Source organism: Piliocolobus tephrosceles, chromosome 15, assembly GCF_002776525.5.
Source record: "Piliocolobus tephrosceles isolate RC106 chromosome 15, ASM277652v3, whole genome shotgun sequence".
In the NCBI taxonomy this organism is placed as follows: Eukaryota; Metazoa; Chordata; class Mammalia; order Primates; family Cercopithecidae; genus Piliocolobus; species Piliocolobus tephrosceles.
In genome coordinates, this window is record NC_045448.1 from 20575830 (window position 1) to 20602521 (window position 26692).

The window sequence follows — 26692 nt, forward strand, 5'->3', positions numbered from 1 at the left end:
CTGGGGTCCGCCTCCCGGAGATCTCGAGCAAGGGGAACATAATATTGGAGGGGGAAGAGGAGCAGCAGACCGGCCCATGGAACCGAAGAAAAATCCAGGAAAAACAAAAAACAAAACAAAACAAAACGCTCCCCAAAGGACCAGATACTACCAGACCTGCCCTGAAGAGCCAATACATTTCCACCACTCGGCTGCGAAAGCAACAAACGCCTCCCGTCCGGGCGTCCGTGAAAACAAGGCCGCGCTCACCTCGAAGGGTAAACCCAGCCGCCCCCTAACGCCGCCTTCCCGTCAGGGGACGTCCGCTGCCCCAGAGACCCGGTAACCGCGGCCGCGTATCCAGGGCCTGCAGATGACGTCAGCAGCCCCGCGCTAGCACCGCGAGACTCCCGCCTCCCTTTCCCGGCTCCCCGCGCTCCCAACCGCCCGCGCCTGCTGCCAGGCAGCGGCTGGGAGGGCGAGCAGCGGAGGCGAGGCAGTGACGAGAGCAGCGGGTCCGCCATTGGACGAGGAGGCCTGAGGGACGGGCCAGCGGTGCACAAGGAGAGACCGAGGCGGGTGGCCCCGAGAGAGCCAAGGCCATGGAGGCCAACATGCCGAAGCGGAAAGAGCCCGGCAGGTCTCTCCGCATCAAAGTCATCTCCATGGGCAACGCCGAAGTGGGGAAAGTGAGTATTGCGCGCCCGGAGGGGCGGGCCCCAGCGTGCGGAGCGACGTGCCCATTGGCTGGAAAGGCGGCCACTCAACGGCCTGGGGCCCGGCCTCCTCTCCGCCCCCGAGCAGGCCCGGGTCTCCGCGGAGGGGTGCGGCTCCGCGAGCGAAGCTCCCCGACCTTTTTGACCTTTGCGTTGCCCCCTCGTCCACCGACGTCACTCTCCCGGAGATGGAGTCTGGGGTGGCCTCTAGGCCTTGAATATGTCCCCAAAAGAGTAAGGAGGCCTGGGTCCCCATGCGGGGCCATCGGCCTAGATGCCTTGCCCGCGTTCTAGGGGATTGTCCGGGACCGGGAGGTGGAGGATGAAAGTTTAGTTCTCCCAGCCGGGCCTGGGAGTTGGCGGAACGTCATGGGGTGCGTGTGAGAATTTGGGGTTCGCGAAATGGTGCCCGGCAGCCCGGATTCTGCATTCCCGCCACGAGAGAGCGTAACTGACGTTGACGTGTTTCACAGGGAAGGTGCCAGGGATGGCCGGGGTCCGGCGCTGTTTTGTTTTGCCTTGTGTTTTATTTCTGGTGGTGTTCCCATATCTATTAGTTCCACCGCCCTTCTCTGCCCCATCTGTGGTTCACCAGCTATAAACTCTCCTTTAGTATGCGAGAAGGGAAGGCCAGAGGTAACCAGAGGTCTTTTCCCTTACGAATTCCGAGACGGCCTTCTCTTCACCCAAATTCTTTCCTTCTGGGCAAGTGGAAGCTGTTGGTTAAGAACTTCCCAACGACATCAAATCAATGACCGAGAAAAGATTAGAACCTAAATCTTCACATTCCCACTGCGGTGCTCTTTCCATCGTTGTATGCGGTCAAAATCAACTCCGAAAGAGCTTAGGCCAGCGCCTGGCACCCAGGAGATGTTCAGTAAATGTTTACTTAGTGTTTTTTATTTCTACGTAGCATGATCCTGTACTACCTATGTGTGTATGTGCTAGCATAGTATTCACTGAAAGTCAACATTTTTTTGAACGTCAGCTGTGTACGTAAGAGGTTTTTTGTTTGTTTTTTTAAGCCTCTAGGGACTGGGTACGGTAGCTCAGGCCTGTAATTCCAGCACTTTGGGAGGCCGAGGCTGGCGGATCACTTGAGGTCAGCAGTTCAAGACCAACATGACCAACATGGTGAAACCCCGTCTCTACAAAAAAAACGCAAAATTAGCCAGGCATGGTGGTACAATCCCAGCTACTTGGGAGGCTGACTCAGGAGAATCGCTTAAACCGGGGAGACAGAGGCTGCAGGGGGCCGAGATCGCGCCATTGCACTCCAGCCTGGGCGGCAGTGAGACTCTGTCTCAAAAAAAATAAAAAAAGTTGGGCCGGGCGCAGTGGCCTGTAATCCCAGCACTTTGGGAGGCCGAGACGGGCGGATCACGAGGTCAGGAGATCGAGACCATCCTGGCTAACACGGTGAAACCCCGTCTCTACTAAAAAATACAAAAAAAACTAGCCGGGCGAGGTGGCGGGCGCCTGTAGTCCCAGCTACTCCGGAGGCTGAGGCAGGAGAATAGCGTGAACCCGGGAGGCAGAGCTTGCAGTGAGCTGAGATCTGGCCACTGCACTCTAGCCTGGGCAACAGAGCAAGACTCCGTCTCAAAAAAAAAAAAAGTTATTGTGTCTAATGATGCAACATTAGAAGCAGCTCAGAATGCCCGGTGTCACCACATCTATTTAACATTCTTCTAGTTTTATTAGCCAGTGCAATTAGACAAGAGTAAGAAAATACAAAAATATTAGAAAAGAGAAGGTAAAATTAACATTATTTGCTAATAATGCGATTGTTTACCTGGAAACCTAAAGAGAACTGAAAAACTATTAGAAACATGAAAATTCAATAAAGCAAAATTAATACCCACAAATTACTAACTTTATTGTGTCCAAATTATATTGGAATTATAATGGAATTACACATTCCAAATGTGCAATTGAAAAACAATTTTAATTTACAGTTACAACAAAAATAAAATGCCTAGGTTTAAACAACATGAAATAGGCAGCACCTATATGAAGACAAGTTTCAAACTCTAGGAAGAGACATAAATTACTTAGGCAAATGGAAACATATACTTTTTCCTTAGATAGGATTATGCAATATTGTATAGATGTGAATTACTCAACCTACAAATGAAATTCATTTCCAGTGAAAACATCAATAAGGGTTTTTTTTTTTTTTTCCAGAACATAATACAAGACTACTAAAGTCTTTTTGAAAAATTAATGTGAAAACAACAAAGAAAATTTTTTGGGAAAAAAAGAGAAATGAGAGAAGACTAACTGTATCAGCCTTGTTAAAATATTTTTCAGGCTGGGCACAGTGGCTAACGCCTGTGATTCTAGCACTTTGGGAGGCCAAGGCAGGCGGATTGCCTGAGCTCAGGAGTTTGAGACCAGCCTGGGCAACGCAGTGAAACCTCATCTCCACTAAAATACAAAAAATTAGCCAGGCATGGTGGCACATGCCTGTAGTCCCAGCTACTTGGGAGGCTGAGGCAGGAGAATTGCTTGAACCTGGGTGGCAGAGGTTGCAGTGAGCCAAGATCTTGCCACTGCACTCCAGCTTGGGGACAGAGCGAGACTGTCTCTAAAAAGAAGAAAAATTTTTTTTTCGCGGTGATGATGGTTTTTCAGCATTCACAATTTCCACCAGAAAGGTTTTCCTTAGTATTGGGTAAACCTTCCTTGGATGTCTGTGAGAGCTTTTTGCATGCATTCCCATGTTGGTTTGTGTGATGTGTAAAAGTAGACTCCCATGTTACAAATAGGAAACTATGCCGTGTTACCTGAGTCTTGACATCATCACATTCACATGTTTGGTGTTGGAAGTTAAAACATGATTCCCTTTTCAAGTGTGGTTCTTGAGAGACTCAAGTACGTTTTGTGACAGGCAGCACCATCTTAAGAATTCTTAAGTCCAAGAAGGGACTTGCTCCTGATCTCCCTGAAGATCTCTACCATTTAATTAAGAAGTAGTTGTTGTTCGAAAGCATCTTGAAATGAACAGAAAGGATATAAGGATGCTAAATTCCGTCTGATTCTGATAGAGAGCTGGAGTCACCCTTTGGCTCAATATTGTAAGACCAAGTGAGTCCTCCCTCCCAATTGGAAATGAGTCATCTGCAGCCTCTGTCCCGGTCGTATAAATTTGTCTTATGTACTCAAGCAATGAAATGATTGTTTAATTAAAAAAAAAATTTTTTTGGCCGGGCGCGGTGGCTCAAGCCTGTAATCCCAGCACTCTGGGAGGCCGAGACGGGCGGATCACGAGGTCAGGAGATCGAGACCATCCTGGCTAACACGGTGAAACCCCGTCTTTACTAAAAATACAAAAAATTAGCCAGGCGAGGTGGCCGGCGCCTGTGGTCCCAGCTACTCGGGAGGCTGAGGCAGGAGAATGGCGTGAACCCGGGAGGCAGAGGTTGCAGTGAGCTGAGATCCAGCCACTGCACTCCAGCCTGGGCGACAGAGCAAGACTCTGTCTCAAAAAAAAAAAAACTTTTTTTTCAAGCTACCAAACTTTTCCCATTGGTATTGGGAAGGAAAATGGAGACATCAGTGGAACAGAGTAGAGTCCAGTAATAAACGCAAATACATAAGGAAATTCAACTTACAACAAATGTAGTAAAAGTATCGGAAAATAGAGACCATTTAGTAAATATTGCTGGAATAACTATGTACTATTTGAGAGTAGGTTTGATTCCTATTACATTCCTTTCTCAAAAATAAATTCTAGGTTGGGCACGGTGGCTCATGCCTGTAATTCCAGCACTTTGGGAGGCCGAGGCAGGCAGATCACGAGGTCAGGAGATCGAGACCATCCTGGCCAACATGGTGAAACCCTATCTCTACTAAAAATATATACATATATAAATTCTAGATGGGTAAAAGTTTTAAGTGTAACTTTTTAAAAACCTTATTATTTTGCCTTAGTTGTAAAAGTAACACATACTTACTTATTTTAAAGCATTTGGAAAATATAGGATGATATACAGGTAAAGCATTTTAAAGTTAAAAATTAAGGAATGCCTTAGTAATTAATCATTGGCTCAAACAGCAAATCAAAACAAATGACAAAGTAACTAGCAAGCAATTAAAAGGAGGGAATATTTGTGTATCACAGACTATTGTGCAACCATAAAAAAGTGAGTAGAGCTATTTTAAAGTTAACTTGGGAACCATAATTTGTTATTGCTAAGAGAGAAAAGCAAACTCTAGAAGTATGTGCAATACTCTGTGAAGTGAGTACTTTTTACTGCAAGTAGGACAAACCCAATTCAATTGATTTAACAGGAAATTTTTGTTTCTCTTTTTGAGACAGTGTCTCCCTCTGCCACCCAGGCTGGAGTGCAGTGGCACCATCGTGGTTCACTGCAGCCTCTCCTCCTAGGCTCAAAAAATAAAAGGAACTAATCTAATAGATATTTGGAGATGTGGATCTCGTCTTGGCTGTGAGGTCAAGGCTAGACAGGTATCATTGAAAGCATAAGTATAGAAGACATCTTCAAAAGAAAAGAGCACAGGATTGAGAACTCAACTGAAAACATATGCGTATTTAGTAATAAGGGAAGAATTTAAAAATAATTTTTCTTAAAATCTTTTAACACTTGTTTCAGTTATCTTATAGTTTTGTCTTTTTTTTTTTTTAAGACAGAGTTCACTCTTACCGACCAGGCTGGAGTGCAATGGTAGCAATCTCAGCTCACTGCAACCTCTGCCTCCCAGGTTTACACAATTCTCCTGCCTCAGCCTCCCAAGTAGCTGGGATTACAGGTGCCTGCCACCATGCCCGGCTAATTTTTATATCTTTGTAGAGATGGGGTTTCGCCATGTTGGCCAGGCTAATCTTGAACTTGTGACCTCAGGTGATCCGCCCTCCTCAACCTCCGAAAGTTCTGAGATTACAGGTGTGAGCCACCACGCCCCACCACTTTTGTCTTTTGAAAATGCTTTTTCATGGTGATGAATGGAGGAACCATAATGAAGAAATATACTTATTATGTATATGTTCTCACTGTGTATTTACTAAATGCCTGTATTTTTTACCTTTTTAGAGCTGTATTATAAAACGATACTGTGAGAAAAGATTTGTGTCTAAATACCTGGCAACAATTGGAATTGACTATGGAGTTACAAAGTAAGTATATTGTTCCCCTGGGTTTGTAAGTTATATAGAAGTTCAGAACTTTCCAAAATGATCTATATTTGCATCGGTGCACTTGTGTAGGTAATCTTGAAATGGAGACTTTGAAGATAAGTTGGGAAAGATAGGAATAGGAGACCTTTAAAGGTATCTAGTGATCATATCTTTCATTCAGCTCATGTATTGGTATTGAGCACATCCCATTCGCCAGGCCTCATGTTTGGTGTAGGCTACAACGATGAAGACGTCAACACAAAGCCTAAATGGCAGGTGTAACTTTCCAGGAAACATGTTTTTATATTAGCAGGTCCTTCTAGCAGGTGTGTTTTTAGAGCATTTTGAAATATTCTCTCTGAAAAATCTGTAAATATTGTGTGAAACATTTTCTACCAGAGAACTTTTTTTATTGGTTTATGATCTTCATAGCTATTAGAATCCAGCAAAAATAGGCCAGACACGGTGGCTCACACCTGTAATCCCAACACTTTGGGAGGCCAAGGTGGGCGGATCATGAGGTCAGGAGTTCAAGACCAGCCTGACCAACATAGTGAAACCCTGGCTCTAAGAAAAATACAAAAATTAGCCAGGTGTGGTAGCACACATCTGTAGTCCCAGCTACTCAAGAGGCTGAGGCAGGAGAATCACTTGAACCTGGGAGGCAGAGGTTGCAGTGAGCTGAGACCGTGCCATTGCACTCCAGCCTGGGCAACAGTGAGACTCCATCCCAAAAAAAGAAAAAAAAAATGAACAGGTAAAAGTAAAGTTGGGTCTAATTGGGGATTTATCTGGCGATGAGTCAGGAGGGGGTTGAGCTTGAAGAGTTGGATGTAATTAGCAGGAAATAGCCATACAGTAGAATTGGGGTAGGTAGCATACTCCCTAAATATGAAATTTCAGGTGTTCACTGTCTTGGCCCCATTCTGGCCTTCCCCCTTTTCTCTGTTCTGTTACATGCTTTACTTTCCATCCACACTGAACTGCTACCCTCAGACTTTCTACCTCAGCATCATTATCCAGCCTGTCCACTTGGAACACCCCTGCCAATTTCTCCAAGATATAAACAGTCTCCTGTTCCCGTAAGGTCTTCTAAACATGCCCTTTATTGGTCAGGACTCTTTTTGGTTGCAAATGACAGAAATCCTAAAGTTCTCTATGCTATTTATGGTACTTACCAAAAATTGCCTTGTATTGTTATTATTTGTATATGTTTAATGTCTCCTAGATAATAAACTCCCTGAAAATGTATTAGTATAAATTTTCTGCAAGTGCCTGGCATAGTGCTTATACTTAATAGGTACTCAACAAATATTTATTGTTAGGTAAGATAGATACATCTAAAGAGGAAGTTTGTCAGATTAGACTATGAGGGCGAAGAAGGTAGACTAAAGTCGTGACATATAGCTAGCAGAATGTCAATTAGGTGAAGAGTGGAGTAAAGTTCAGATGTATCCTTCATGGCTATTTAAAGTGGCCCCAGTAAACAGTAAAGTAAAACTCAAGAGTTCTGTGTAATGTTCATTATAGCACCATTTTTCAACTGACAGCAGCAGAGGGTATTTCTGCAAATTTTCTTTAAGGAATGAAAATTGTAGCTCTTGGCAGTGAACTGTACGAAGCTCTTCATTTGAAATTCACATTTCTGGCTTGGCACGGTGGCTCACGCCTGTAATCCCAGCACTTTGGGAGGCCAAGGTGGGCGGATCACCTGAGACCAGGAGTTCGAGACCAGCCTGGCCAACATGGTGAAACCTCGTCTCTACTAAAAATACAAAAATTAGCCAGATGTGGTAGCAGGTGCCTATAATTCCAACTACTTGGGAGGCTAAGGTGGGAAAATCACTTGAACCTGGGAGGCGGAGGTTGCAGTAAGCCAAGATTACGCTACTACACTCCAGCCTGGGCAGCAGAATGAGACTCCTTCTCAAAAATAAATAAAAATAAAAATGAAATTCACATTCTTTTTTTTCTCCCCACCCCGAAACAGAGTTTCGCTCTTGTCACCCAGGCTGGAGTGCAGTGGTGCAGTCTCAGCTCGCTGCAACCTCAGCTCGCTGCAATCTCCACCTCCCAGGTTTAAGCAATTCTCCTGTCTCAGCCTCCCGAGTTGCTGGGATTACAGGCACGTGCCACCACACCCAGCTAATTTTTGTATTCTTAGTAGAGACAGGGTTTCACCATGTTGGCCAGGCTGGTCTCAAACTCCCGACCTCATGATCCGTCCGCCTCGGCCTCCCAAAGTGCTGGGTTTACAGGCATGAGCCAGCGCATCTAGCCTGAAATTCAGCTTTCTTTCTAGTTTTCCTTTCCTCTTTCCTACTCAAAGCATAGGATTTCATCAGTGATGTAGTAGGACATCCTATTTAGGATAGTTCTGTTCTGAATTCATATAGGTAGCTAGTTTATTTATCTAAGATGTGAGAATTACCATATTATGCCATAGGACTGCGGTATATTCAACAGACTATTTTGTTTCTGGCAGAAATTTTTTTGGAAGAGATGTTTGTCCCATGACGAGTCAGGAGAATATAATTGACAAAAACCTATTTCAAACCAACTTAAGCAAAATAAAAGAAAAAGAATATTAATCAGTTCATATAATGTAGCGACAAGGATGCAGCTGGGCCTCAGAGATGACTGGAATCAGGGAGGGAATATAGACAGGTCATTTCACTACATCTCTCTCCCTCTCTACCTATTGGCCTGGAATAACTTTTCTTTTTTTTTTTTTTTTTTTTTTCTTTTTTTTTTGAGATGGAGTCTCGTTCTGTCGCCCAGGCTGGAGTGCAGTGGCCGGATCTCAGCTCACTGCAAGCTCTACCTCCCAGGTTCACGCCATTCTCCTGCCTCAGCCTCCCGAGTAGCTGGGACTACAGGTGCCCGCCACCTCGCCCGGCTAGTTTTTTGTATTTTTTAGTAGAGACGGGGTTTCACCGTGTTAGCCAGGATGGTCTCAATCTCCTGATCTCGTGATCCGCTCGTCTTGGCCTCCCAAAGTTCTGGGATTACAGGCTTGAGCCACCGCATCCGACCTGGAATAACTTTTAAACATTCATCCTTGTGTTTTTCTTTAGTGTTTGAATTATTTCTAATGTTCTTTTATCATTTTCCAATGGTGATTTTTCATGGAAAAAAAAAAGACTGGAAGCAAATATGCTATGATGTTAACGGTAGTTAATTCTAATATGAATAGTTACTGTTTCCCCTTTGGTTTTATTCTTTATTTCCAAATATCTGAAAACAAATTCACTGTTGCTCTTGCTCAAATAAAGATCACAAGAATATTAAACAGACATGATTAATATACATCTTTGTTATTCTACTGTGTGATAACCAAATATAACCAGTGGTAATTAAGATGTCTCTAAGTGAAATAAAAGTTTTCATTTTCCTTCGTCTTGCTCCTACTTATCCCAAATCAATTTTTCTTAATACCATAGTAATAGCTACCCCTTGTTGGTTGGGAGCGGTGGACCAAAGTTTCTAGAGGTGAAGGTGAAAGTGAAGTAATTGAAAATGCCTACTGCATGTGGGTTCGGTGTTCTTGGGATAAGAAAGCAGGATCATCTGTCAGGTTGCTGACTGCTGTTGTAAAGATGATCTGGAATGAAGAAGAGGCACTAAGAAAGCTTCATAAATTGCATACACATACCCTTTTGAAATTTATAAATGATATTAAGGTAAATGGAGAAACCATGACTTTCTTTGGGATTGTTTCCATTTGAACATTTCAGGGTACACGTCAGAGACAGAGAAATCAAAGTTAACATCTTTGATATGGCTGGACATCCCTTCTTCTATGAGGTAAGAAAGCCTTTTTGACAAAACCTATATCCAGTATTGGTGGTGGTTTGGGGAGAGATCCCGAATTATATGAAACAACCAATATTGATATCATGTGTAAAATTGCATAATTTTAGCTTGATCGTGGCTTGCTTTCAGAGCCTTAAGTTAATAGACACCTGTTGATCTTTTAGGTTATCCTGTTAAATAGTGGTAGGAAATTTCATTGCCAATATTTCAAACATTTCGATAAGACATTTTGACTTTCAGAGGACTTTTGCTTTTTGCCTCATACGTTAGCCTAAAATGTGGGGGAAAAAAAATTACATTTATGCTTGGACTTAAGAATTCAGTGATGTGACTTCTTTGACAGCAGAGTACTGGAGTGATCGTTCCTATTCATGCCTAGTCATCTGCATTCTTTCCAGAGAAGAAGCTAAAGCAACTACTTGGTTTATTTTCATCTGTTTGCCAGCTCTAAGTAATCCCCACATGAATCTCATGACCATTCTCTTTTGTTTTTCCTTCCTTGGGCTTTTTCATTTTTCCTAAGGAGGTTTTTTGCTCTTTTCTGGTTTGGCTGTTTCACTTCTGCCCTTATCTTCATCATTTCCTTCTCTCTGCTTGCTTTAAGCTTATTTTGCTCTTTTTGTTTTAGATTCTTGAGGTGGGATCTTAGATTATTGATTTGAGACTTTTTCCTTTCTTAATAAATTCATTTAATGCTGCATATTTCCCTCTCAGCACAGCTCTGTGTCCCACAAATTCTGAGATGTTGTATTTTCATTTTCATTCAGTTCAATGTATTTCTTTAATTTCCCTTGAGACTTTGTGTTTGACACATGAGTTATTTAGAAGTGTGTTATTCAGGCCGGGCACAGTAGCTCACGCCTGTAATCCCAGCACTTTGGGGGGGCCAAGAAGGGTGGATTACCTGAGGTCAGGAATTCGAGACCAACCTGGCCAACATGGCGAAACCCTGTCTCTATTAAAAATACAAAAATGAGCCAGGCATGATGGTGCATCCCTGTAATCCCAGCTTCTCAGGAGGCTGAGGCAGGAGAATCACTTGAACAGGCGGAGGTTGCAGGGATCCAAAATCGTGCCACTTCACTCCAGCCTGGGTGAAAGAGTGAAACTCCATTTCGAAAAAGAAAGTGTTATTCAAAAACAAACAAACAAAAAAACACAAAAAAATGTTGGGCGCGGTGGCTCACGCCTGTAATCCCAGCACTTTGGGAGGCCGAGGCGGGTGGATCACCTGAGGTCGGGAGTTCAAGACCAGCCTGACCGACATGGAGAAACCCCATCTCTACTGAAAATACAAAATTAGCCAGGCATGGTGGCACATGCCTGTAATCCCAGTTACTCGGGAGGCTGAGGCAGGATAATCGGGAGGCGGAGGTTGCCGTGAGCCGAGATCACGCCATTGCACTCCAGCCTGGGCAAAAAGAGCGAAACTCCGTCTCAAAAAAAACACACACACACACACACACACACACACATACGCACACAAAAACAAAAGAAAAAAAGTGTGTTGTTTAGTTTCCAAGTGTTAGGAGATTTTCCTGTTATCTTTCTGTTACTGATTCCTGGTTTGATTCCATTGTGATCAGAGGCTGCCTCAGTGATGATGGCTGCTGACTAATCATGGTGGTGGTTGATGTGGCAGTTTCTTAAAATAAGACAACAATAAAATTTGCCACATTGATTGACTCCTCCTTTCATGAAAGATTTCTCTGTACCATGCAATGCTATTTGACAGCATTTTCACCCACATTAGAACTTCATTCAAAATTGGAGTCAATTCAGTTAAACTCTGCTGCTGCTTTATCAACTAAGTTTATGTAATATTCTAAATTCTTGGTTGTCATTTCAACAATGTTCATAGCATCTTCACTAGGAGTAGATTCCATCTCAAGAAACCACTTTCTTTGCTCATTGGTATGAAGCAATTCCTTATTTATTTTTTACTGTGAGACTGCAGTAATTCAGTCACATCTTCAGGCCCTACTTCTAATTCTAGTTTTCTTCCTGTTTCCACCACATCTGCAGTTACTTCCTCCACTGATGTCTTGAACTTCTCCAAAGTTATCTGCAAGGGTTGGATTCAACTTCCAAACTCTTGTTAAGGTTGATACTTTGACCTCTCCCCTGAATCACGAATGTTCTTAATGGTATCTAGAATGGTGGATGCTTTCCAGAAGCTTTGCCATGCAAATTGAATCACTATGGAAGCTATAGCCTTGCAAAATGTATTTCTTAAACAGTAAGACTTCAGAGTCAAAATTATTCCTTGATCCATGGATTGCAGAATGGATGTTGTGTTAGCAGGCATAGTAAAAACAGCTTTAATCTCCTTGTACATCTCCATCAGAGCTCTTGGGTAACTAAGTGCATTGTGAATGAGCAGTAATATTTTGAAAGGAATCTTTTTTTCTGAGTAGTAGGTCTCAATAGTGGGCTTAAAATATTCAGTAAACTGTGCTTAAACAGGTGTGCTGTCATCCAGACCTTGCTGTTCTATTTATAGAGCATGGGCAGAGTAGATTTAGCATAATTCTTAAGGGCCCTAGGATTTTCATTATGGCAAATGAGCATCAGCTCATTTAGCCCCTAGTAGCTCAGTTAGCCGGTAACCAGAGAGTCAACCTGTCCTTTGAAGCTTTTGAAGCCAGGCATTGACTTTTCCTCTCTAGCCTTGAAAGTCCTAGATACCGTCTTCTTCCATTAGATCTATCTATTCCAAGGCTGTTTCATCTACATTGAAAATCTATTGCTTAGATTAGCCACCTTCATCAATGATCTTAGCTAGATATTTTGAATAATTTGCAGCACTACATCAGCACATGCTGCTTCATGTTGCCCTTTTATGTTGCGAAGATGGCTTCTTTCCTTAAACCTCATGAACCAACCACTGCTAGCTTCCAGCTTTTCCTCTGCAGCTTCCTCATCTCTCTCAGCCTTCTTGGAAATGAAGAGAGTTAGAGACTTGTGCATTAGGTTTTGGCTTAAGAGAAGGTTGAGGCTGGTTTGGACTTCTATCCAGACCACTAACGCTTTCTCCATATCAGCAATATGCTGTCTCACTTTCTTATCATTCATGTGTTTACAAGAGTAGCACTTTTAATTTGGTACAAAAGGCCCAGCTTTTGGCCATTTTTCGAAATGCCTTCCTCACTAAGCTTAATCATTTCAAGATTTTGATTTAAAATGAGAGATATGTGACTCTTCCTTTTACTTGAACACTTAGCGGTCATTGTATTGTTATTAATTAACCTACTTTCAATATCATTTTGTCTCATGGAATAGGAAGGCCCAAGGAATGGAAGAGAGATGGGGCAACAGCCATTTGGTGGAACAGTCAGAATATACACAACATTTGTTAAGTTTGCTGTCTTAAATGATCTTATATGTTCGTGGTACCCCAAAACACTTAAAATAGTAACAGATATCACTGATCACAGATCGTCATAACAGACATAATGATGAAGTTTGAAGTATTATAAGTGTTACCAAAATGTGACACACACATAAAGTGAACACACACTGTGGAAAAATGGCACCGATAGACTTGCTTGACTTGGGGTTGCCACAAATCTTCACTTTGTAAAAAAACACAATATGTACATACTGTGCAATAAAGTGAGGTGTGCCTGTCTCTGCTAGGCCCTGTGGGTGACACAAGGGTGGATACATGAAGATGCATGTCTTCACATTTTTTCTAGTGTAGGAGGGAAGACAGCTGGATATGCTACTAACTGTAAAACTGGGCAGGAAGTGATAGCACTATTAGAAGTACAAAACTGTATGGTACTCCAGGAGACGTAGAGATTACATTCTGTTTTGCAGGAGTAGGGGGCTGGATGGTGAGGAATGGGACAGAGAAAGCTGTATGAGAGATACAGCATTATAGCCAGGGCTTGAACAATTAAAGATAAAGAGGTGTCTGTTTCCAGATGGAATTAGAAAGGCATGGGGCAGGTTTGGGGAATGAGAGATTACCCAGTTTGAAGGTCGGGGATAGTGGGAGGATAAGACTCGGAAGGTTGGTGGAGGACTGATCAGAAACTTTTAACATCATTTGAGAAAGTTGGAACTTTGGAGAATAGTTTAAGAAGGAAGAAGTTGAAGGATTTCCTGTGTGCATATTGAATTTGAGATTCCAACAGGACATTCAGCTGGAAGAATCTGGTGCTAATTAGAAATGCAAGTCTGGAACCTCAGAGGAGAGGGCCCATCTTGGAGATTCTCACAGTTGAAACTGTACAAGTGGTTGATGTTGCTGATTTGGGAGGAAGGATTCAAAAAGACAGGAAGAGGGCACAGGACAGGATTTGGGGGATTTTGGTGGTGAGCTGGAGTGGGAGCAATAGAGAGAAGAGGAGTTGGTGAAAGAGAATTTAAGAGCCTAGGGAATGTGATGTATGGGAGCCAAGGCAGCGAGAGTTTTAGGAAAGAAGAGAGAGCCCATTGTTACTGCTGTAGAAGGGCCAAGGACCATGAGTACTGAGGAAGGGGACTGGTGGCTTCGTCATCTTCAGTTCTTTCTGATTTTGTTGGTTTTAACTTTAGGGGATAGCTTCTTAGTTTTCTGTAAACAAATAGGAGCACTTAATATCTTTGGTGCGGATACCTGCCTATGCCCAGAAACCCTACCTGATATGTATAACATGTTTTCATTTCTTATACTACATAGCCTATGTGGGTCTGAGTACATTTGGGAATTCTGTGAAAAGAACGTATAATATATGGTCTCTGTGAGAGTTCTTTCTGGAACTTTGTCCCGGAAACCCTGTCTGTCAATGCTGCTCCTCACCCACTTAACCTCTCTCTGGCCCTAATGTTTGAGTATGCCCATACTTCATGCTGCTTCTTCCTGGATTTGGAATGAAGCCCAGAGAATGGATGCAAGGAAGGAAGGGAAGGGTGTTAAATAGACATTGTTTTTCAGGCACTATGCTAAGTACTTTGCCTGCAGTATCTTATTTAACCTTCATAATAACCCTGTGAAGTAAGTAGTAGTATCCCCATTTTACAGATGAGCGAACTGAGACGCAGAGAGGTTAAGTGACTTGCCCAAGATCACACAACTAGTAAGTAAGTGTGAACCCAGATCTGTCTGACTCCAGAGCCTGTGCTCTTTTCCATTGTATTGCACTGAGGCTCTGAGTTTGGAGTTCTAAAGTTGGTGTGCAGACCCGAGAGTCAGGGAAGCTCTGTCTAGCACCCTGGGGGAAGCCAGCTTTGGGATGTGATTTATAAATGGCTGTACCCATTGCTGACACTTGTGTCATTTGCCTTAAGTTCTGTTGAATTGCTCACTCACCTTCCTAATTCTTCCTAAGAAGAACTTTATATAATTGGTGTTCTTTTAAGGTCTACTAATAATTAAAGACTGATTTCCTCTAGGGAGTGGAACTGGAGGTGGGACGGGGTGGGGCAGGAGGCTATTGTTTTCCATTGTAGGTCCTTTCTATACTAATACATTTTTAGAATGATGTTACTTTGATTCTATAAAAAATCCTCTAAAGACCAGTAGAAACAGATGCAATAGCAAACACTAAGAATACACAAGAGAACACACTTTGCCAGGTTAATGACTATGAGATATATTCTTATAACATCACAAAAACTATGTTTTGTGTATCTGTCCTTTTATTTGAAGGTTCGAAATGAGTTTTACAAGGACACACAGGGTGTGATACTGGTCTATGATGTTGGGCAGAAAGACTCCTTTGATGCCCTTGATGCATGGCTGGCAGAAATGAAGCAAGAGCTTGGACCTCATGGAAACATGGAAAATATTATATTTGTAGTTTGTGCCAACAAGGTAACCCCTCTGGAAATGGTGTGTTCAGATTTCTAGGGGAAGAGTGGAGCTTTGAGTGTTGGGAAACAAAAAGAAAAGAAAAATTCCTTATTGTATAATATGGGAATCAATAACCTTTCAAAACATAACATCCCTAAGACAAAAAGAAAACAGCACAGCAACCTAAAACCTGCTATATCAAGATTTGTGTGCTTTTTTTTTTTTTTTTCCTGGTGCCACATTTGGGGAAGGATGTTTGTGACTGAGCGGGAGCAATAGGTCCTAATAATCACGCTCTGACCCGACTGGAGTAGGGGCATTAATTAGGTGATGTGGACTATGGAAAGGTGTGAAAAGCAGACTGTGGCCCCAAGGGTATGGCAGATATCATGAAACCAACTTTCACAGAACTGAGTAACAGCTGTTTTCCCAAGGGATCAGGTGGGACATTGCAGCAACAGGCGCTCGTCCTATTGCCATAGAGTATCAGTCTACATTCAATATTAGGTTTTGTTTCTGTCCCTTTGGTCCTGGTAATTTTACATACTAGTGCAGACGTTTACTAAGAATAGCCTTGCCTTAGTAAAGGATTGACAAAGACCCTCACTGGGTCCATTCTAGTAGGACAAGGTTGTAATCTTCTCTCTGCCCCCGGCCCCTTTTATTTCAGATTGATTGTACCAAACACCGCTGTGTAGATGAAAGTGAAGGACGTCTTTGGGCTGAAAGCAAAGGGTTCCTGTACTTTGAAACTTCAGCACAAACTGGAGAAGGCATTAATGAGATGTTCCAGGTAAGCTAGCATTTTGTCGTTTTAAGGTTTGTGTCAAGGCCACTGTGCCAATTTTTAGTTTAAATTATAGGAAGCAAAATGTAATAGGAATTTCTCATTAGAATAAGCTCTTTCTTTTCAAAGAATCTAGTGAGATAGAAATAGAGAAAGGGGGAGAGAAAGGAAGAGAGAATGAGATTGAGTGATCTGCCTGCTGTCTGTTTTAGATGAGACTTAGCTAATCATCAGAATTACCTGAGGAAATTCTTCAAAATATATACTTCTGGGCTCCAGACCTACTGGAAGCTTATGTTGCAATGGAGCCCAGGAAGCTATATTTTGAAAAAGCTCTCCAGGTGATTCTGAAGATCATCAAGTTTAACAACAGTTATAATACACTGCTTAAGCAGGACGGAGATTTTCTTCAAAGCCACCTTTGGCTAATGGTATTACATTTATATGCATAATCAAATAGAAGCATTACTGTGGCAAAATTGCCTTGCCACAGCTTATATAATCCTATATTGTAGCCCACAGGGGTACAGTTAGAGAATAGGAGACTCTCAGTATAGTCTCCAGCCAGTCACACAAAAATAAGGCCTTGCCCATCAAGCAGGAAATAGAGGGAGACACTCACATTGCAACCTGAATAGATGGCCACTTTAAAAAAACCTACTCATCTTGAGTAATTTTAAGGGAAATAGGCTATTTAAAACAGTAACTTATAAAGTCAGCCCTTAATTATAGATACATTTGGAGGTAAGTGGTAGCATGAATAATGTATTTTTCTTCTTATGAATATATCTGATATTTTGGGAATTTTTAGCATTTCAAATAATATAGTTACACTATAAAGAGTTGTTCTTAATTGTTGAGTGGGATTGTACTTAATCTTTTATGCTGAATTTCCTTCTCACAAGATGTCACTCCTCCTACTAGAAGACAGATTTCTTCCTTGGCTGACAGGCTGAATTAAGCAAAAGTGTTTTCTATTTCAAGATGAAATAAAGTTGATGCTGGTTTGCCATGCTTTCTATTCTTTTGAGTACATGGAGCAATGTGAGTTTGTGCCTGTATGTGTATAATAATGATACCTAACCGTTTGCATAGTACTTTACCATTCTGGAGAAGTTATACATTTCATCACATGGAGACATAACAACAATGTATGGCAGGTATTGTTATCATTTCATATATGACAGCATCTAAGGGTAGTAAAGTGATTTGTCCAAGGACATAATTGTTAGAAATGAAATTTTTTTCAGCACTTTAAAGATGCTGGTCCATTCTCTTCTGGCCTCCATTGTGTTTCATGAGATGTTAGTACTCATTCTGACTCTTATTAATCTCTGTGCCTAATGTGCCCTTTCTTCTCCCTGGCTGCTTTCAAGAGTTTCTCTTTTCTTTGGTTTTCAGCAGTTAGAATATGATGTGCCAAGATGTGATTCTCTTCATTTTTATTCTATTTGGGATTTACTGAGTTTCTAAGATTGGTAGGTAGGTGTTTTTCATCAAATTTGGGAAGTTTTTTGTTTTGTTTTTGTTTTACTATTATTTCTTCAGATTTTTTTTGGCCACATACTGGCTCTCTTTACCTTCTTGGCCTCCAATTACATGTATATTAGACCATTTGATTTTGTCCCAGAGTCCCTGAGGCTATATTTATTTTTATTCTATTTTTTCTGCATTTTTCAGATTGCATAGTCTCTGTTGATTTTACTTCACCACTGACAATCTACTGTTAAACTCACTGAGGGAAGTTTTAAGCTCTAGAATTTGCATTTGGTTCCCAGTATAGTTCTCAGTTCTCTATTAGATTGTCTGCTCACTCATTAAGAATATATTTTCCTTTACTTCTTTGAATGTATTTTTCTTTACCTCTTTGAAATATTTATAATGGCTGTTTTACAGTCTTTGTCTGCGAAGTCCAACATTTGAACCATCTTGGGTTCAGTTTCTGTTTACTACTTTTTTTTCCTGACTATGGATCACATTTTCATGTTTCTTTGTATGAATAGTGGTTTTTGATTGAACACCAGACATTGTGGATAACACATTGTAGAGACTCTAGATTCTTTTATCTTCCTCAGAAGACTGTTGATTCTTGATTGAAGAATGTTTAGTGTTGACTTTTGATTCCTCAGGAGGCAGTTTAATTATTGGCAAATTACAATGAACTTGTATTGACTTGTTTTTTTTTTTTTTTTTGCCTTAATGGCAAGGATTTGAAGAAAGCTCAAAGTGTTTCCCAAGCCCTTCTAATTTGGCAGGACTCAGCTTCCAAATTCTGTCTCTTTTACAGATCTTGTCAGCTCTTGGTTTTAGGTTTTGTTAGGATGAGTCTATAATTTTTAGGGCACAGCCTTTCTGTGGTGCCTCAGTAGGTGGTAGGGCAATTAATAAGGGGTTAAGGCAATATCTCCACTCTGACAAGGCTCTAAACCATACTATTCCCAGGATAGCTCTTTCTCTAGCACCACTAGAACTCAGGATACTGGTTTTGTTCTCAACCCCATAGCAGCTGTTACCTGGTAAGCCTTGAGTGATCTCACCCTATGCCTATATAGCCCAGCCTTTGGCCACAGACTCATGAGAGACCCCTATATGGACTTGGTGCCCAGCTCTGCACAGCTCTCTCCTCTCCAGTGGCCTGCTTTGCAGATTCTAGCTACCTCCTCAGCACAATGAGACTTGTGTCTGCTCAGACTCCAGCTCTCTGTGATGTGGTCAGGAAATGGACTCCAAGTAGACAACCAGGTGATTGTGGGGCTTATCTCTCAGGGAATGGTCTTGCACTTGCTGTTGTCTACTGCCAAAAGTTTTTTTTCCAGTTTAATAGTAGTTGATGGCAGGAGATCTAGTCCAGTATTCATTACTCTGTCATGGCTGGAACTCAGACATGAAATTTCAACAGGCTTTGGTCTCAATCCTAGTATTCTGTAGCCCACACCATGGCTTGTCTTCTATAACCATGTGTGTGATGAATGAATCCTTGTGCCTTCAGAAATCTATGAATACTCATATTTCAGGCTAACTCATAGGCTAGAAGACAATCTTACTGACACATAGCTAGCAAACATCTGTGAACTGTGATCCCTTTTATGTGACTTGTTTCTTTTTAGATACATCTTGGATAGAACTAATGGATAAATTAGTCTGTCAAAAAAAAAAAAAAAGACAAGAAGAGAATAATTACAGTATTCTATAAGTAAGTACTTAAAAGTAGTGCTTTCCTGTTGGTTCAATTTAATAAATATTTTCTTTATTTCCTATCTACTTAATAGACATTTTATGTCAGGAAGTAACTTGGTTTTATCTGGTTGATACTGTTAACAGAGAGAACAATATTAGGATAGACTAAAACCAAGCTAATACGTCTTGTGTCTTGGTCTCTAGTGGTATTCCTTTGACACCCCTTTTCAGACGTCAAGGCTTCTTTTTAGGTTACCAGGTTGATTAGCTAATACTAGAGATAAGAAAGAAGAGTCTGAAAGAAAGCTAAAAATTTTAGAAGATAACAAGAACTATAGAAGAATCCAAAAAAAGAAGAGGAAAAGATTTTTAAAAGAAATTAGGAGAAGAGGAGATATGTCCATTTAAAAGTAGCTGTAGTGTGGTAAATGAGTATTATTCAGTAATAATTACAGTGTGCACAGAACATGAAACAGGAGCAGGGTCAAAAAAGCTTTCACTTTAAAAAAAATCAGAAAAGTGTAGCCAGGTGCAGTGGTGCATACCTGTAATCCCAGCTGCTTAGGAGGCTGAGACAGGATCACTTGAGCCCAGGAGTTTGAGACCAGCCTGGCCAACGTAGAGAGACTCTGTCTTAAAAAAAAGAAAACACAAAATTGTAAAAATGGGCAAAGAATATGAAGTTTGCAGAAAAAGAAAAGGCCATAAGCATTTGGAAAGATACCCACTTTCACTTATAATTAAACAAATGCAAATCAAACTATATTACATATATATCAGATTAGCAAAAATTAAGATGTTTGATAATGGCCAGTGTTAATGAGGGTATGGAGAAATAGGCACTCTCTCACACACACACAGTGATGGAGTGTAAACTGGTACAGCTTTTTTTGGACAACGGTTGTCAGACTCAAAAATTAAAATGTGCATATACTCTGGCTCAACAGTTCTGCATTTAGGATATTATCCCCACAAGTGTACAGAGATGTATACACAAACACTGTTTGTAGTAGCAAAAAAATTAGAAACAACTGATTTGTCCAAGAATAGAGAGTTGATTACACAAATTATGGTACAGCCCACACCATACAATACTGAACAGTCATTTAAAAGAACAAAGAAAGTCTCTACATGTAGCTATAGAAAGATTCCAGGATGTATTATTATGTGGAAAAAAATGCAAGGTACTAAGATGTGTTTGATCTCCTTTAGTACATGTTGAAAGAGTATGGGTCTGTATATATACTGGCATACTCATGGTAAATTTTTCTAGAAGGATGCTCAAAAAAAATTAACGATGGTCACCTCCAGGAGAGGAGCTTGAGGAGTAGAGAGGCACAGTTTTCATTTTACACTTTTCTTTACTATTTGAATTTTTCTAACAGTGTTCATCTATTACTTTTGTTGTTTTGGTTGGTTGGTTGTTTTTTAAGACAGGGTCTGGCTCTGTCACCCAGGCTGGAGTACAGTGGCATGATCTGGGCTCACTGCAGCCTTCACTTCCTGGGCTCGAGCATCCTCCCACCTCACCATCCAAGTAGCTGGGACTACTACTTGGGTGGTGCACCACCACACTTCGCTAATTTTTTTATTTTTATTTTTTTTTGTGGAGACGGGGGTTTGCCATGTTGCCCAGGCTGGTCTCAAACTCCTGAGCTCAAGCAATCCGCCTGCCTCAGCCTCCCAAAATGCTGGGATTACAGGCGTGAGCCACCATGCCCAGCTTATCTGTTACTTTTTAACTTCAGTTGTGGTTATCTGAAAGTAGGATTATCAGCCACTTTAATTTTATTCCTTATGCTTTTTACATATTAAAATATATGAATATATATATTTAAATAGTATAAAAGAAAAGAATCTTCCAAAGTATGTATTTGCTTTATATATGACTTCTAAGAGTTGCTGGAATATATTAAAAATATTTTAAGTTGATGTTTAAAAGGAATTCCTATTTTCACAAAATCATTTCTACCCTGGGATGTTTTCTTCTTGCAGACCTTTTATGTATCCATAGTTGATGTATGTGAAAATGGCGGGAAACGCCCTACCACAAATAGCAGTGCTAGTTTCACCAAAGAACAAGCAGATGCCATTCGCAGAATTCGAAATAGTAAAGACAGTTGGGACATGCTGGGAGTCAAACCTGGGGCCTCAAGGTACGTGCTCTGGGATTCTTAGTGCTGACTTCTATTATAAAGAAAGACCCCATCACCAAAATTATAGGTGCAGTATATCTTCTTCCAATTGGCTGGAAATACGAAGATGTATGAAAATATATCAGAATGACTCTGTTTCACTGAATTAGCTGAATACCAAAGAGATAAAACAGAGGGCACAGTTGCCCGGTAAGAAAATTGTGTCATGTATGTACATAAACACTTCATGAAATGGTATGCTCTGCTTTCATCTGTGTGGAACAAGAAGAGCCTTGAAGCTAATGTAACTTTAAAAAAAAACTAACAAAAGAGAATTCTTCAATCATAGAATGTTAGAGGAGGAAAGCATGTTGGCAATCAACTTGTACAAACGTTTCATTTTGTAGGTGGGAAAACTGAGATTCAGTGAGATTAAGCATGTTAAAGAATCTCAGGAGTTGGTGGTATAACTGGTTCTTACCCTGGAACACTATATGTTCAACTGTCTGTCTCTAAAGCCCTGCACGTTCCTCATCTGTGTGTGTATTTGTTTATTTTATTTTTTATTTATTTATTTTTATTTTTGAAACAGAGTCACACTCTGTCACCCCGGCTGGAGAGCAGTGGTGTGATCTCAGCTCACTGAAACCTCTGCCTCCTGGGTTCAAGCAATACTCCTGCCTCAGCCTCCTGAGTAGCTGGGATTACAGGCACACGCCACCACGCCCGGCTAATTTTTAAATGTTTAGTAGAGATGGGGTTTTGCCATGTTGGCCAGGCTGATCTTGAACTCCTGGCTTTGGGTGATCCAACCACCTTGGCCTCCCAAAGTGCTGGGATTACAGGTGTGAGCCACTGCACCCAGCCCTCTGTGTGTGTATTTATGTTAATTATTTTATTTAAGTCAAAAGAGTTATTCAGGAAAAAAAATTCAATCACTATTCTTTGTTGCTTGTACAAAAATTATTATTCATTATGGTTATGTAACTTTCAATAGTCTAATTCCACCGTTACTACACATATTGTAATTTGTGTGTCTTATTTTGCACCCAGACTCCCCCCACATACTTCACCCTTCCTACTTTGTCACCTTGAGTCTTACAAAAGAAAAAGGTATGTCTTGAAATTGCCATGTCAGCACCCAAAGCACTACACATCTCTTCTCCATTCTGACCTCACACAGCCTATCTTCAGGTCCAGAAGGAAAGAGGAGAAGGGAAGGGGAAGACTGTTAATGAGCACACTCATTCACCAGGTGACATTGAGGATGCTCTAAAGCTGTCAGGGAGTTCAGATGACCTCATGTGTAGGGCATAGAGTTTATGGGGATTTTTTTTTTTAGTGCTATACTCTTTGGTTTATTGTAGATTTTTAGTGAGTTTTGAAATTGGAAACTGTGTCTTCCTATTTTCTTTTTCAAGATTGTTTGACTATTAAGGATCTATTGTAATTCCATCTATATTTTAAGATCAGCTTCTCCATTTACAAAAAAATAAATAAGCCAGTAGGGTTTCAGTAAGATTGCACTGAATCTGTATATCTGTATCTTCTAAATTTCTTTTTAGACCTCCATAGTCTCTTTCTGAATTCTTCTGTGTCATCTCCAAGGGATGCTGGCTCTAAACTTAAGAAATGATTACTTTTTCTACCTGTTAGTAGACTGAGAACAATATTCATTAAGAAAGAAGAAACTTTTGGTTCCTTATGTATTCACTTTGGTTAATTGAAATTTACCAGAACTTACAGGCCCCTATAGGTTTCATATCCTTAACCAGTAGAAACATGTACTTCTCTTACCTTTGTTCCACTGGGCCTAGCAAACTAATTTTGTATGGCACTAAGTACATTTGGGAAAAAACCTTAAAATATTTTTTTCTTAAGTTACAGAGAGTTTTGGTATTTGTTGAGTGTTAACTGTGTTTACTGTTCTTGAACTTTAAGAAAATCTTCGTCTTCAACAGAATTGATGTATTTGTTACATCTTGAGAGTTTCTCCTGCTACCTGCAAATCTTGAAAGGCACTCTTAGTGCAGAGGACCAGGTGTAATTACTGACCCCATGTGCACACCCTCTCTCGGGAGGCAGAGTGGCTGGAAGGGCTCTTCCCAGGACTCCCTCGTGGAGAAGAGGGAGGATGCTGTACCTTCCTCAAGGATGTGGGGTCTTTGGGACAAATAAAAATTCTGACAATTCGAATTGCTTCAGAGAGGGAGAATGTCATTCTTGTTCGCGAATTATCAAAATTATACATGTAGAAAAACAACATGCAGGGCACCAGGAAGGCCCCCCCAGAGTAGCCTTCTGAAAGAACAAAGTTCTTGCTAAAACAAGAAAATTCAGGACCCCTCTAAGAACACAAAGCAGAAAAGGCCCTAGAATGTATGCCTAAGACTTGGAGAACTGCTAACATGACACTATGACCTCAGTCTCTCCAAGCTGATACATAAAACTTTCCATCATAGCCAAGGTATCAAAGGCCATCTGATTTGGAGAGCCACATTAGAAATCCTTCTGATAAAAAATAAAGGAGAAAGGCTAGGGCATTTGGTAAAGCACCGTATCCATGCTTATAGGATCACTGGAACCCTGAATTATAAAAGGAAGGTGAGAAATAAAACCATCTGGTAGAGACAGAGCTTAATCTGACAGGGGAGTGACTGGGTACTTAGAGCCTTCTGGGAGGCCTGACATCAGATGATGATGACCAGTGGGGACAGGGACAGGTGTGTCCAGGCCCCTCCCCAGCCAGTTTTGGCTCTTTGAGGAGCTCAGAAGCCTGCAGCTCTCTCCTAGAGCGCTGCTGGTTTATGGGAACCGCCGGATTGGAAAAGCACAGCTACTGCTCCTTTCCTCTCCGGATAATACTGATCTCTGTCATGTTTCTTCTTTGGTCTCAGTGAGCTCATGGTCATTCTGGGCTACCCCTTTCCATCATCCCTTGCTTGCTCAGTGGTGTCACCTTCTTGGGCCTCAGATTCCTCATGACCTTGACCCTGGAGCTCATTTCAGCCCCTTTCCTTTCATCTTCTCCTCCTGGATATACAGCTTATCATCCACTTCTGCCATTTCTTTCTTTATCTTTTATCTTCCCTTCTTTCCTTCCACAAATACCTTAATCTAAACTCTTGTACTCACTCATGCTTGGCTTATGTAACAACCTCCTGTATCCTAACTTTGAGAAACAGTTTTCCCAGCACACACTTGTCATGAAACACCTACTGTTGTGATTGTTTATCAAGCCCAGGTGTTGGGGGTGTTTTGCTTTCTGTCTGTGCTGTGTTCGGGCTCCATTCCAGGCCACTGTTGGTTCTCTCCCAGAACCCCCTCTTTCAGAAGGCGACTCTGGGTGCCTTCCCTGATGCCCAAGCCCTTATTCTTTCAATCAGCAAAGATATGCTGAGTGCCTGCGAGGTGCCAAGTACTGCCTGTTTTCATCTGATTATTATTTTACTAAGTGTTTTGTTAGCATTTACATACTTTTTGCATTGTGTAATAATAATTTTTTCAATTTGTGTTATAAAGTATTATTTATGGTTCGTTGTCTGTTTTCTCATCCTTTAATCCTGCCTTTGAGAAAGGGTAATAATTTAGGATATGTCCACTGCAAGAGATATGTGTATCGAAACAGCTAACATGCAGTGGGTTGGGCTGACTTTGTTACTAACATAGATCTTGGCTTCTTTTCCCAGGGATGAAGTCAATAAAGCGTATCGGAAACTTGCTGTGCTTCTTCATCCTGACAAATGTGTAGCACCTGGCAGTGAAGATGCCTTCAAAGCAGTTGTGAATGCTCGGATAGCCCTCCTGAAAAACATCAAGTAGAAAGTAGAGAAAAAAGCCACGTGTGGGACTCAAATGCAAACAGACTTTCCCTAGAGGTGAAATAACCAACATGGAGTTTTCCTTCCCAGAATCTCACTGCTCTTTTCATTCATGTGTTGTCATTTGTGTATCAGTAAATTCAGGTGCCCATTTCATAGACATTTTACTGAGAAATGATCTTTATTTGTATGAAGTGAAGAGAACTGAGCGTTGCTTACTTCATTTCATATTTCTAGATAATCTGAATTTTTTCTCATTCGTCAGCTCTGTAATTATAGTATCCCTTAGACATTTCACTTGGGGAAATCCATGAGGTTCCTGGAGGGAGGGAAGAGAGGACAAGAGGACCCTTTCACTTTTTGTTTTTTACTGAATTCATCATCAGAGAAGAAAATAACAAAAATGGAAGCAAATAACATCAGAATCCCTGTAAGTTTGGTGTGACCTTACAGACAAGTTACTGCTTTTACGATGAGTTCCTTAGGTGGTATTTTAACCATCAATCTATAATAATGACTCTTGGCAGCCCTTTGGGAGTTTGTAAAATGAGGTGATACAGTTCTGAATTGAGCAATCCTTTATGATATTCACTGTGTTCCTCTTCTGCAGCCACCAGGGGGAGAGACAAGCCAGTCCTAAGAGAAAAGGTGGTGGTAGCCACAAATTCTAGGTATTATGGCTGCTGCTCATCCTGTCCCTGGATCTGACGCCTTTCCCTTGCCATGGAAATGGTTGCTGGTATTAGTAGAGAGCATTGTGCACCTGGGAATGAGGAATCAGGCCCCAAGACAGAAGTACTTGCAGGAGCTAGGTGCAGTAGTATCCGCCTGTAGTCCCAGCTACTCAGGAGGCTGAGACAGGAGGATTGCTTGAGCCCAGGAGCTCAAGTCCCACCTGGGCAACATAGCAACACCTTGTCTCTTAAAAAAAAAAAAAAAAAAAAGAGGCCGGGCGCGGTGGCTCAAGCCTGTAATCCCAGCACTTTGGGAGGCCGAGACAGGTGGATCACGAGGTCAGGAGATCAAGACCATCCTGGCTAACCCGGTGAAACCCCATCTCTACTAAAAAATACAAAAAAAAACTAGCTGGGCGAGGTGGCGAGCGCCTGTAGTCCCAGCTACTCGGGAGGCTGAGGCAGGAGAATGGCGTAAACCCGGCAGGCGGAGCTTGCAGTGAGCTGAGATCCAGCCACTGCACTCCAGGCTGGGCGACAGAGCGAGACTCCGTCTCAAAAAAAAAAGAAAGAAAGATACTTACAAGTCACACTTGAAGATTATGCACATTGGCGGAGGAAAAGGCCAGCCAAGCTCGGGCAAGCTTGATGCAGTAGGAGAAACT

General features: G+C 41.5%; 1 protein-coding gene across 3 annotated transcripts; it reads left to right on the forward strand.

Moving 5' to 3' along the window:
• The first annotated feature begins 388 nt into the window (after positions 1-388).
• DNAJC27 (DnaJ heat shock protein family (Hsp40) member C27) lies at positions 389-25740 on the forward strand. 3 transcript variants are annotated; one of them, XM_023230074.2, is made up of 7 exons: positions 389-668; positions 5753-5835; positions 9573-9642; positions 15290-15454; positions 16104-16226; positions 21393-21553; positions 25222-25740. In XM_023230074.2, exons 1-7 carry the CDS (start codon positions 582-584, stop codon positions 25352-25354), a joined length of 822 nt encoding a protein of 273 aa, XP_023085842.1. In that variant the 5' UTR covers positions 389-581; the 3' UTR covers positions 25355-25740. The 3 variants fall into 3 exon arrangements, with proteins under 3 accessions (XP_023085842.1, XP_023085845.1, XP_023085843.1); XM_023230075.1 differs by lacking the exon at positions 389-668 and adding an exon at positions 774-929; XM_023230077.3 differs by lacking the exons at positions 21393-21553; positions 25222-25740 and adding an exon at positions 19328-19381 and having other exon boundaries at positions 412-668.
• The last annotated feature ends 952 nt before the right edge of the window (positions 25741-26692 follow it).

Coding starts and splice junctions, on each gene's coding strand:
- DNAJC27 (XM_023230074.2), top strand. CDS start 582: ATGGAGGCCAACATGCCGAAGCGGAAAGAGCCCGGCAGGTCTCTCCGC. Junction 9,643..15,289: donor GACATCCCTTCTTCTATGAG/GTAAGAAAGCCT, acceptor TTTTATTTGAAG/GTTCGAAATGAGTTTTACAA. Junction 15,455..16,103: donor TTGTAGTTTGTGCCAACAAG/GTAACCCCTCTG, acceptor CTTTTATTTCAG/ATTGATTGTACCAAACACCG.